General features: G+C 41.3%; 1 protein-coding gene across 1 annotated transcript in view; it reads left to right on the top strand.

The window, feature by feature from the left end:
• The first annotated feature begins 1187 nt into the window (after positions 1–1187).
• The window catches only part of PLCL1 (phospholipase C like 1 (inactive)), a 444876-nt gene continuing 432352 nt past the window's right edge, over positions 1188–13711 (top strand). Inside the window, exon 1 of the mRNA XM_007935359.1 lies at positions 1188–1430. Within this exon, the coding sequence (XP_007933550.1) occupies positions 1188–1430 (243 nt within the window). The remainder of the gene's footprint in view (positions 1431–13711) is intronic.

Here is a 13711-nt window from a genome sequence, read left to right as displayed (position 1 = left end):
CACTGTCAGATAGGGATGTTTTAAGATAGGGACTAAGTCCTCTTCCTTGAACTTCGTAAACTTCCATCCTCTATGTTTTGTTAGGAATCACTTTTTGGAGAGATTCAGTTGCTTCAGTTTCCTATCTCCCTCACCTCTTTTCTCTGCCTCTCTTTCCTTGTCATACTCATTCACGTTGTAGAGTAAACTGAGAATCATTTCGTGGAACCTGAAGCAAATTATTCAACTCCAGGGTCCCAGTAAACCCTATTTATCTCTGCATGGAGTTGCCTTCTAAGGATTGGCGTGAGAGCTTTCAATTAACCTCTGACAAGGCGAAACTGCACTCACTCAACCCAGACGCTTTGGCATCAAAGCTCCTCATCCTCTTTTCTCCCAATTGCTTTGATTTGCAGACAAAGGTCTCCCTCCCTCCAGATTTGGTTGCATCTGCAGGTTCATTTCGAATATCTAAACTTCCTAAAATATATACACGGTTCCTGCGGGGGCGCACACCCTCGCGTGCGCGCACACACACTCCTTCGCGGGAGTACTCGAGCTCTGCTGGGCTGGCTCCCAGTTCAGAACACATTCCATTCTTCGTGCTCGGGCACACCCCTCCGCGGTGGGGATTGGTCGAGCCGACCCCCGCCTCGGCGAGGCTCAGCTCCTAAGAGGCCCAGACGCCTGCCAATCCCCACGGGCTGTCAAAACAAGTCTCCCTCTCTGTCACAACAGATCCGAGTGGAGGCCGCTGCCGCCACCGCTGCACTCCCTCGGGCTGCCGCGCCGCTGTCCGCGGGCAGGTGGCGGATACCCCGGGTCGCGGTCGCCAGCTCTGGCCACCCTCTGGCCGCGCGCGTCCCGGCTTCGCAGGCCGCGCGGCCAGGCGCCGGGTGCCCCCTTTGTCTGGCGCATAGCAGGGGTTGGCATCACATTTCTCTCCCTCTGGATCCTGCTCACATCCCTGCCCCACCCCGTGGCCGTGCCCCCACGCCGGACTGCCGGCCTTCTGGACCAAAAGCCTGCGGACATCTCCACCCGAGCGATGCCTCCTGTCCAGAAAGTTGCCGCCGCCGCCGCCTCTGAGCGTTGAAACAAAATCTGGCGGGGCTGCCTTCGGGTGCAGAAGCGCGCCCGCGTCCGGCGGCTGGACTCCGCTACCGGGCGTGCCATCTCCCCCCGGGAAGCCGGACACGCGCTCTGCCATGGCTGAGGGTGCGGCGGGCAGAGAGGGTCCAGCGCCGCCCGACGCCGCAGGGAGCGAAGACGACCCCCGGGTGGGCCCTGACGCCGTCTCTAGAGACGGCTTGGCAGTGGGCGTTGCAGGCCGGACGAGAGACCTTCGTGGCGGGGTCGCGCTGCCGGGCGCCGCCGGAGCCCCAGCCGACGGCGAGGCCAGCCTCCTGGAGGCGGTGCGGGCTACCCCCCGGCGCAGTAGCATCATTAAGGTAAGCGAGGCCACGCAGTCTCCGGAGCGTAGTGGGGCTGGCGCGGGTGTCGGCGGCCCGGGCAGGATGCTAGGTCCCCGGAGGCATCTCGGGCTCAGTATTGTTTTCTCCTTCACACCCTCTTCAATACCAAACCTTCCTCCCTTGTCCGGAGGTTCCCAGACTCAGCTCTTGGCGGTGAGAAGCAGAAGTGACTTTTTTTCCGCCCTGACGGGCAGCCGAGGAAAAGTTCCGCTCAGCGCCCTCCGAGTGTTGATGGATGCCTTTCCTCATTTCCCTGAAAGCTCTAAACCGTTGATGCAGGGAGGAAGGGCGCACTCAGGATACGTGCAGACACCCCTGGACCGCTGCGCACTGCTCGCTAGCGAAGGGTTAGCTTTTCTTCACAGAACAGGAAATGCATAGCTTACTCTCAAGTGAAAGAAAAAAAAAAGAAAGAAAAAATTCCTCTCCAGACTGAAACGTTCCCGAAATTCTAGAAACACAAACTTTCCCGATAGGCAGAGTTTTCAGTGAACCCTTGCAGCAAAGTAAAGAGCGGTGGACACCATAGTTTCTGCCATGCGGAAAGCGCAACCGGAAAGCAGCCAATCCCTGAAGCCTCATCCCTTGACCTTGTGGTTTCCTCCATATCCAGGAAAAAGCTTTCTGACCCTCTAACCACCAGAACAGGATTGCTTTCCATCTGTTTGGCAAGGAATCCGCAGCCCCCACCCCCAAATATGTTTTCGTCTTCCTTCCATTTCAGGCTTGTTTCCTCAGTTCGGGATTTCATTTTTTGAGGGTCATGACTTTGAGTTTAGGTCTCCTGGAAGTAAAAGCCCTCTTACTGACTCTGGAAAAGGGCCTCTTAGCATAAATGCATGTGGGTAATAGTGTGCATGTGAGATTAAAATCAATTTTGGCACCGAAGCCTGACTCTCAGAGTCAGTACGAAACTAGAAACTACTTATAACAAAAGCTATGATGATAATGAAAGACTGACTTGGAACTACTGTTCAGCTCTCTTGGTGTGCAGGTGCATTCACAACCCCTGTTCAAATTTAAGCTGTGTTACTGCGACATGAGTGTCTCTTTCTCAAGCTCTAAACTGGAGCGAGAGCACCAGTGTGGGTAGACTGTGCCTATGGCACATCCACCTAGCTCCAAGTATGGTCTAGGCTTTTTCCCAACACTGACACATGAAAGCTGAAAACCAACAAGGAGATTTCTATATTAAAAGAAGAGTGGGTGGTAGTTGCAAATGACTTGTAGTAGTTTCTGTTATTTTGTGGCTTTTAGATTATTTGAAAAGAAATGTTCACTGGGTGTGAATTTGGATAAAAGGGAAATAATCATTTTTCTTTAAATCCAGGTGTCAGAAAAGCATATTGTTTTGAAACTTAAAAACATAGCCATTAGAAAGGAAACATGTACATTTTGCATTCTAAGACGTTGATACTATATGTGATCCTGTATTTGAAAACAGGCATTGAAAAGATAAATAAAAAAAGCAGTGGGTTCTGTAATATTGTAAAAAATAAAAATAGTAGAGTATAAGCACTGTACAAATTTTTGCAAATAAATTTGCCATTTTAAATTGTGCTATATTCTCAGAAGAGTTGGTAGAGAGTAATGCTGGCTTCCTGTTTTGAAGTTTCTTTTTGTACCAAAAAAGGAGGGAGACAAGAGTATCAACTTGACCTTTTCTCTATATAGTAGAAAATTAAATATTTAGTAAATGACCTATAATATTGAAAGATACTAGAAAATAAATTATTATTATTATTTCAAATGAAGTCTTACTGAAAAGTAATACATGCTTAAGTCTTCCAGCCACTCCACACCCCTGGTCTCATAGTCTACCTCCATAGATGAACTACTTTCTTACACATCTTATATTTTTTGTAAATATGCTGTGCAGATCTGTTGTTGTTGTTGTTACGTGCTATTGAGTCAGACCCGACTCATAGTGACCCCTCCTTGGGTTGCTGAGGTAGTATCACTAGAGAAGTAGATTGCCCCATCTTCCTTCTGAGGAGTGGCTGGTGGGTTTGAACCACCAGCCTTCTGGTTAGCAGTCAAGTGCCTTAAGCACTATGCTACCAGAGCTCCCGGGCAGATATAAACATATATATTTATATATGCCTTAGGTGAACTATTGAAGCTCATGATTTATATGATAGAATTTAGGCTGGAGTTCTATAAGCCTCATATCTTCAAATGTTTTCAAACATTTTTGATACCTTAGAGGACTGCCTGGTCATTGTGGTCAATCAGATAATCTTCAAGGTAACCAAGTAGGTTATTGATTGGCAGCAATGCTTGAGTCTGTTTTGAAGCCTTCCTTCCCTTCCAGTGGGATGGGCTCTGTTCCATTCCCTCCACAGATGAAGGACCTTTCTGTTGACATCTTGAATCTGCTGCTCCGTGGTTTGTTCACTTCGGTGAACTAAACATGAGAGCTTTTGAAAAAGGCTAGATCATTTGAGAGACAAATAACACATATTCTGTCTGGAGAGAAAATGCATTCTACACATTTTGACAGTTATTTTTACTGGCATTAAAACATACAACACAGAAAGATTTTAGGATGTCTATATTAATCAAAATAATTAATTATTGTTCCTTATATCCATACCATAGTAATAATTGATATTCATGATCATAATCCTGAGCTACTAAAAGCTTGTGAATTATCAAATATTGTTTTCAGCTTAATTTACAGTATTGTTTCTATTCTAATTATTTGAATGCTAATTCTCTATTAACTCAAATATTGGATAAATCAGAACAGTGCATTCCTCTATCTTGCCAAAAAACAGACTGTCTTGTATATTAAATAAAAGAAATGTTTTCAGTAAATCTACCCTCCTTAATTTGTGAAAACATGTGTTTAGTTGAGAAAACAATTTCCTTCTGAGCTGATGAAAACAATGACGATATTTATCATTATACATCTTCTGAAAACCTTTCTAATGTTATTATGTTTAGTCTCTTCTATGCCTGGTCCTGAACTTTAAAAAATTTAACGTATGAGTTAAACTGGGTTCTCTTTAATCTTTCGGTGTTTCCCCATTCTTTTCTGTGTATTTATTGATGGTATTGGCATTAGTAAATTCTGCAGTTTCTTGTAAGTGTGTTATTATATACCACAGTCATGCAATAGAGTTCATCTTAATTGCCTCTCCATGACTTGTGTTTTGAAAGGACAGTAAGTTATACGCAGGACTGCTAAATTCCAACAATTGTGTACTATTCTGCTTTTAAATATTTCTAATTAAGAAATTAGACCGATTCTCTATCTGGTACTTGATGTCAAGTATATAGGGTTTAAAATATTTAATATTAAACAACATAGTGTATAGTTCCATAATTTTGTAGTGTTCTAGAATTAGAAAGCAGTGTAGCTTAATCTTTATAGTCAATTGTGGGAACTGACATACACACATGTTTTTAAAAGATCAAGTGCTTTTTCTCCCATTATGTGAAACATGTTGAAGGGTTCTACTTTTTCTCATTTCCTTTTGATTCTACTTAAATATTAATTCTCTAGGCAAATAGTACAAATTATCAGTTGGATCTCATGGACATGAGTATGAAGAATAAAGATAGCAGATGTAAATAAGAGCCTGAAATCTTCACCAAAGCAGTTAAAGTAATGGCTTTAGTGTTGTCCATGTTTCATTACTTTATATCGTGGCCAATCGTATCCTGTCATGCTCACTGGAGAGGTGGAGGAGTGGGTTTCTGAGCTGCAGCAAAGGTGTGCTTTGGATGCCCATTGAGCCACATCAGAAGTATGACTCTCCTCAAAGAGGAAAGGGGAATAGAATCTCCATTTTTAAGTGCCTTTCCAGCAGCTCAGAGAAAGAAGTAATAATGGTCTGCTTCCATAAGATTACAGACTTGGAAACCCTATGGAGCAGTTAGTTGTACTCTGTCCTGTAAGCTCACTATGAGTTGGAATTGGCTTGACAGCAAGAGGTTTTGTTTGGGGTTTGGATAATAAGTAGGGCAGTGAGCTAAGAGCGTTCATATATCACTTAATCCTCACAGCAAACCCTCCAAAGTAGGAGAGGGAAGCACAGAGAGCTGTGGGATAAGTGTAGAGTTAGGATTCAAACCTGTGTGCTTCACGCTGGAGTGTGTCCTCTTCCTATACTGTCTCTTAGATGTAGGAATCCACAATACATGCACCCTTTCTAGGTTAGAAACAACCTGAACATGTAAGAGGGTGGAAGAGGAGTCTCAATCTTGGGACCCAAAACTTATATGGAAAATGACCCTTTCTCCTCATTTCCTCCCTTCCAACTTCAGAACACCTGGAGTGCATTGACTCAAGAATGAGATTGTAAACTTTGTCCACTTTGTTAGACTTGCACTGCGTTTTGAAAGGGAGAACAACTTGGCAGGTGCTGTACTTGGAGTTTGTACATGGAACTCACACCTGTTGTTTTATACCAGGCTTGCTTCTCTTGCGTCCCTGCAGAGAGTTGAGTTTGTGGAGGGTTGTATTCTTATAAACTGATAACAGAGAGAATAAGAACCTGGGTCATAGGAATATTTACTCTTTTAGAGGAATGATGAAATATGGGTTTCATCATTTAAGTTGGAGCTCTGAAAGCATTTTTTTACAGACACTTATGAAGGGAAGTTAAGTATAATCGAAAACTTATTTAAAATTGTAGGCACACTGAGTTGTACAGGGTTTTGTAGATTGGCCTGGGAACTAATCAGTATTTATGGACTCTTCCCGTCCCCCCTTGTAGAAGTATGTGTTAAATGTTCCCAGTAATCAATTTAGGGGTGAATTTGGGAACAACAACAATCTGATTGAAAGCGGAGCTGGTCAGTCTTTACCACAAGGGGTACTGTGAGTGTGCACTGGTGGCTATAATTGGGTGGCTATAATTCTTCTGAGGTATGATTCAGCTGTATCAATAGCACTGAACCTCTTAGGTGGATTTTTTTTTTTTTTTTTATCCCAGCGGCTTCAGTCAGAGTGTTTACTGTCTCTGAAATTGCCATGGAAACATGGTCACATTTCACTTAGAAGCGGATGCTTCTCATTGTGGTACTTTGTGATGTGATTTCTTATAATGCATGTTGATAGAATCAGGAATAAAATTTAGAGAAAGAGGCTTATTGTACTTTGATGAAAGGTTTTAGAAGTGTCTGTTGATGTAGTAGTGTTTCTTCGTACTATTACAATCTACATTGTTTTCCTTCTTGAAAATATATTAAGGTTAAAAAAGTATGTTAATCACCCAACCATTGAAGGGTTAAATAAGCATTGCAGTTAAGTCTGAATAGTTGTTTTCCTAGTCTTTCTTTTTTAACAGTAGAGAAAACGGGTAATTAAATTTTGTACACTGAAATGTCAATTGACCATTTATTGCCAAATAACACCTCAGGGGCAGCAGGGCATTATGAGAAGACATCAGAAGACAGCCAGCTTCACTACTGAATAAGCAACCCATTAACTGCTTCCAGGTAACACTCAAGAAACTGATCAGACAGTGACTAGGGGAGCAACTCAATGAAAGAATTACAAAGTCTTCCCTGCTCCCCCAGGCACTCCTGTTCAGCTTTAATAACTGAACATTAAAACAATCATTTTCAGGAGCTATGTCCCAGATATAAAATTGAACATTTTAAAAATTATCCAGCTTAAAATGACTAAAAAGAAGAGGTAGGAGTAAAGTTACTATTTGAGCTTCCCATTGGGATCTCAGCATCAGTAAATTAACCATTGGCTATATGGAGGGGAGAGAGAATAATTTGATTGGATTTGTACTCTAAATCTAAGGTAAATAAATCAATAAATCTTATTATAGTGAATTATCAGTTATACAATATCTCATGTTTTTGAAAAGTATTCATAATGTAAAAAAGGTTTATTTGTAGTTTTATCAAATATTGTTTATTTCTGTACCCCAATTCCTATAATAGCATATAGTAGACAGTTTATTGTAATTAATAATTAAAATGATGATAACAATTAGGACCAAAAGGTAAACTCTTATAACAACAGTAACAGCAACCTGTCCTATTTAAATTTTGGCCAGTGTATTGCATATTTCAACTAATGTTTGAGGCAACAAAATCACAGTATTGAAACAATCCCTTGCTTTTAAAATTGGATTTCATTTGTAGTTTTATTTGTAACATCTTATGTGAATGTGTTTAAGAGAGACATAATCTAGTTCATTTCCAACAGTATCCTTTGAACTCACCTCAGTAATACCAATCTAGAATTCCTTTGAAGAAATTCGAATTGTACCTGGCTGGTAGAAAGGAAGGATGATTTATACTATCATTAGCATTGCAGGAAGAAGAAAGGCAAGTTAATTGAAAGCAATCCAATCCATCCAAAACAAAGCAACATAGAAATGAAATTACTTTGTTAAATATACTTAGTTTCCAAAGATTTCTTCATTTGTATTTGTAAATTTGTGAAAGTGTGTAGCATTATAGGCAATGATATTGTTTTTCTTTAACCATACAGCGTTTGCATTCAAAAGTTCAAAATACTTTTGAAAGATAAAATGGTATGTGCTTTGTTAAATTCTTTCATATTGACCTTTTTTAAGAGCCTTTAAAATAGGCTTAGTCTATACTAAAATGTAGGAACCCTGGCGGCACAGTAGTTAAAGTGCTCAGCTGCTAAGCAAAAGGGTGGTGAATCGAACCCACCAGCTGCTTTGTGTGAGACAGATGTGAAAAGTTTACTTCCATAAAGATTACAGCTTTGGAAACCCTATGGGGCAGTTCCACTCTTTCCTGTAGGGTTGCTATGAGTCAGTAGTGGGTTTGGTTTTGGGATAATACTGAAATCTGAGCACAGGCATATATACAAGTAGGAGAAATTGTACTATTTGTATGGTAAAATGTAATGGTTAAAAAACATGGTGAAATTGTGAAATAAGATGAGTGTTTAGGGAATCAGGTATATTGGAATTCAGAATACTATCCCCGTGAGGTCTTGTGGGAGATAACTATACAAGGAAGGCAATAAGAGACCAAAGAACACTTTGCTGTTAGCTGGGGTCAAAATTACAAGGTAGAACTCTAGAAGGTTGAACCTGACCATTGTTGTAGGCATCTTTCTCTAAAGCTCAAATGGCTCCAACAGAAATAATAATAATAATAATAAAATAAATTTAAAAAATGAGGCAGTAAATCTTTACAGAAGTAGATCACCCAGTCTTCCTTCCATAGAGTGGCTGGTGGGTTTGAACCACCAACCTTCTGGCTAGCAGTTAAATACCTTAGGCACTATGCCACCAGAGCTCCAAGTAGCCTATGTGCTTAAAGCCATTCCCCACCTCCCAGACCTGACATGTAGTGAATAAGGCAGGCTGTTCAGGAGCACTCCTGCTAGAACCAGAGAGTAAGGACTCAAAGACATGGTCAGCCCAGGGAGAATGCATTTCTCTTCTAAGTGTTCCTTGGCTCAGGCTGGGTCAGACCTGGCTCAGGAGGAGATCTACCTTGTCAGGAGAGACAGTGGAAACTGACCTCTGCTCCCACAGTATCAGCCCCAGCTGTTGTTGGGTAGCCAGTAAAAATGGGAGCAAGAAGAACACTCTGTGCACTCCGACTTTTATCTCTTTTGAAAACTTCACTTTCATAAGACATTGTACCATCAATGCCCTTGAACTTAACGTTCTTAATTATTGATCATTAAGATTTTTGAAGGAGATGATGGAGTGGGGGTGGGACATGGAGCTTTGCGCTTCTCCTGGACACTGACATAAAGATGAAGAGACATGTTCAGTATTTGGTGAACTCTAGTTTTGAATTTTTGGGAATTATTGATTCCATACTATAAATAGATAGTATATATTTAGAAGTATTAATAATTAAACATCTTTCTTTTTGTATTACAGACAAAACTCACAGTAACATCTTGAAGAGATGAAATTAAGAAATTTTCTTTATAAAAATAACCAAAAACCAAACCAGTTGCCATCAGTCAACTCTGACTTATGGTGACACCATGCATGTCACAGTAGCACTGTGTTCCATAGGGGTTTCTATGGCTGAATTTTTAGAAATAAATCACTAGCTTTTCTCCCGAGGTCCCACTGGGTAGACTCAGACCTCTGACCTATTGCCAGCTGACTGTGCTGACCAATGTTCGCACCAAAGCCTATAGAATTTGTGTTAAGCACCATGTTCTAAGCACTTTATGTATATTAATTCACACAATCCTCACAGTAACTGGATGAGATAAGTATTTGTATTACTATCCCATTTTTATAGATACAGAGATGTTAAGTAATTTGCCCAAGGTCACACAGCTAATAAATGGGAAAGCCAGGAATTGGAGACAAATAGTCTAGCTCCAGAGTTTGCTTTTAACCTTTATGCTGTGCCACTTTTTAAATAATATTGATTTAAACCTTGGGGGAGTGTATGAGATAGTAGTTTTTATTTCTTTTTAATTGTTACCTCAAAAACTAAGTTCTGCTGACAAATCAAAAAGAAATGATTTTGAAAACAGTTTTTGGAAACGCTCTCAAGGATTATTTGAATACATTTCTTTTTCTCAATTTCACAGTCTTTCACATAAAATACCTCCGACTTCACATTAACATTGTATTTTGAGTTGCCTTGAGAGGTGTGGAACTCGTCTTTATATGTTTTTACTCCTTGCCCAGAGTTAGCATTTTTACCATGAAGTTTGTGACCTAACTTTGGTGTACAGTATACAGGGATAGAGTGTTACTTAATCACTGCAATCTGATCTGATTTATCTTATACATTGATAGTTTTAAGAAGCTCTGGAGATGTAGTGGTTAAACCATTTGGCTGCTAACCAAAAGGTCGGCAGTTACAACCAGCAGCTCTGTGAGAAAAAGATGAGGCAGTCTGCTTCCATAAAGATTTATAGCCTTGGAAACCCTATGTGGCAGTTCTACTCTGTTCTCCAAGGTCGCTATGAGTAGGAATAGAGTCGATGGCAGTGGTTTTGGTATTTTGATAGTTTTGTCTCCCAGTGTCAATAAATCAATAAAGAGTGTCTGAGTTTCCAGTCTAAGGAAATTGCAATTTTGTTGTTAAGTGTTGGTGGATATGATGCCGTAGGAGATTTCCTCCCAATTAGTTTTGAGGTTGTTGTGTTGTTATGTGTCGTCGAGTTGGACCCAACTCATAGCGACCCCTCCTTGGGTTTCTGAGGCAGTATCACTACGGAAGTAGGGCACTCCTAATAGTGGGAGTTATTACGCCTTCTAAAGGGAGAAGTATGGTGAATTCCATTACATCGACAATCTAATTATTTCTTTTTTTTTTGTAAAAATTACAAAGTTAATATGTGGGAATTTAAAATATTTGATATATCACAAAATTACTGTCCTTGCAGCTGCTTTATTGTGCTAAAGCTCATTCTGCCATGGACCAAATGATACTCAGAGGTTTGTCACTATGTGGAGACCAGCCAAGTGTTAAAGGCACAGACAGCTCTCTTGTTGAGACACTTGCATGTCAGGAGTAATTATTTGCCTAGAGTTATGTTAAATTATTGAAATGACTTTGTTTTTTTCTTTCTCTTTGTCTTTTAATTTTTCTATTGCAGCATTTACACAATAAAGCATTCGGTCACATTCTCTTAAAGTGGATTATTTGAGTTTAAAAATAGTTTTCTTAAAAAAACTGAAACTTAAGAATTTTTTTCTGAATACTTTCTCATGCTTAAATAGTGTGGGATCATGTTAATTTTGTGATAAATGTCATGTGTACGAATTTGTGTGTGTGTGTACGTGTTCATGCATGCATACTAGACACATTGGTAGTCAGAAGCCAAGACAGTAGGTGACCATTTGATCTCCAGCTTTCTGTCTTAGAGTTGGTGTGATAGTCTTTATTCAAGGACATGCTCATCCCAACAGTAATTGCGTGGGCTGAGAGAAGTCACACTCAGAAGTGTTAGCAGTGAAATCTGACCAGAAATTGAGGTTTTTGGGAGAGGAGTTTAGAGAAAGAGAAGGATCAAAGTGTCCTAGAGAGGAGTAGATAGGAGTTTGATAGGACCATACTTATAAATGGAGGGAGTAAACAACTATCACAGCTATCTTTTGGTACCCGAATCAACGAATGTTTCTTCCCCCGGATCATTCTGTCAGAAGTTGTACATTTTGGGATTCCTTTTTTCCCCCCCCCCCCATTTTGATGGCCTTTTGGTTCTTCTGAAGACCCTTTTAAACTAATTAACATCTCACACTTAACTATATATAGCAGTTGCTGCATATAAAGCCCTTTGAGCCTTGAGATTCCTGGGAATAAACTAGGGAGGTTTGGTCTGAGTTGTTGATGGGGATGCTTGGCATTAAAGGTAAACTTTGTGTACTTTGCTATTTTCTAGGCTCAGCCCTAGGGAAGTCCAAGAAAATTCTTCAGAATTATACCTTCATCATGACAGGTTCATGATATAATATAGAAGAATGGCTTCTGACAAGTAGGTTATCATAGACATTGATGTGAAACAATAGAAGTAGTGGTGAGTGATAGAATTCGCCACCAGAGCTGAAAACAAAAGGCTCTGAGTATCCATGTATTAGGGAGCTCTGGTAGCATAGTGCCTAACCAGAAGGCTGGCGGTTCAAATCCACCAGCCACTCCTCAGAAGGAAGGTTGGGCAATCTACTTCCGTAGTGATACTGCCTCGGAAACCCAAGGAGGGGTTGCTATGAGTCAGTTCTGACTCGATGGCACACAACAACAACATCCATGTATTCAAGGGACCATGAACTGTTTTGTTCAGCCACAACCCCAGGTCTTAACCAAAAAGCAGTACTATTTTTGCTCCTCTTAACCCGTCTCTGCCAGGCTAAATAAGGGGAGGACTAAAAGTGAAGGAAGTTTAAAGAGTGGTTATGGTTTTTGAAGATAGCCAATTTATTTTCGTTTTCCTCATTGTGGGGGAAAAACCAAAAACCAAACCCACTGCCATCAAGTCACTTCCAATAGATAGCAACCCCCATTGGGTTTCCAAGACTGTAACTCTTTATAGAAACAGACTGTCTCATCTTTCTTTTGAGGAGTGGCTGGTGGGTTTGAACCACTGCTTTTGGTTACAAGCCAAATGCCTTAACTACTGTATCACCAGAGCTCCTTATTGTAGGGGATGGGAGGGATTTCATGTTTTCTGAGGTTGTGGGAGAAGGGATCAAGAGAATCACATGTAAAGTTTGGGCAGTGAAAGGTGGTTACATGCAGAAGTCCCACTTTCCACCAGATCCCCCTCTATGTTGAAACTGATGTTTATCACTTCTCTGGAAGGCACAGAATAATTGGAGTTTTAGGGCTCATGCTGTTGTTCTGAGTATGAAGAAAAAGGATACTGTAGAAGATGGCCAGGTCTTGCTGGTGCCCCATACCAAGAGGGTGCTTAGGTGGAGGGACTCTAGTAACAAACGACTGGTGGAAGGGGCTGGGTAGAGGATAGGAGGAAGAGGTCAGTTCCAAGCCAGATATCTAACACCAGGCGATGTATATGCAGGGAGAGAGTCCACATCTGGATGCGTGTTTCACAGAGAGAACCAACGGTCTGTTTAATGTTAACTAGATGAGCTGAAACATCCCTATGGGACCACTCTGTGGGGAATCTCAGCCTCTCTTATCTCTCCTTCAGCCCAACCCCAGAAGGGAAGTGCAGGGGGAAAAGAAAGGGAGAAGTGGGTTGAGCAGCCCCAGCCCAGCCCCAGCCCCTACAGCCATTCCAGCCTGCCTTGGGGGTATGGAGTAGAGAAGAGGACCTTACACTGAACATGAAATTGAAGTTTTAAAATAAGCAAAACAGGTTTTAAGGACTTGAAAGAATTCTAATAACTGAAAAAAGACTGGAACACTATGAAATCAGAGACAGCTATCAATAGGTGCAGTACCCAGGGCGAAAGGGATCTGAGACAGCATGATTGAGAGGCAGCAGTTACAGGAAAAATTTAACTTTTAGTTTACACCCTGTCTTAGTTTTATGTTTTATGAACTTTTATGTTTACACCCTAGTGCTGCTACAACAGAAATACCACAAGTGAATGGCTTTAACAAACAGAAATTAATTCTCTTACAGTTTAGGAGTCTAGAGTCTGATTTCAGAGTGCCAGCTCTAGGGGAAGGCTTTCTGCCTCTGTATCTCTTATTCATAGGTGGATCCCAGCACAGGGGCCCTGGGTCCAAATGACATTCTCTGCTCCTGGCTCCTCTTTCTTGGTGGTGGTGGTTGTTGTTTTGTGCCATAGAGTCAGACCCGACTCATAGCGACCCCTCCTTGGGTTTCTGAGGCAGTATCACTA

This window comes from Orycteropus afer, unplaced genomic scaffold, assembly GCF_000298275.1.
Source record: "Orycteropus afer afer isolate SDZICR_OR568_19922 unplaced genomic scaffold, OryAfe1.0 scaffold00002, whole genome shotgun sequence".
Classification (NCBI taxonomy): domain Eukaryota; kingdom Metazoa; phylum Chordata; class Mammalia; order Tubulidentata; family Orycteropodidae; genus Orycteropus; species Orycteropus afer.
Note: the sequence above shows the minus strand (reverse complement) of the source record. Positions and strands in the feature narration are given on the sequence as shown.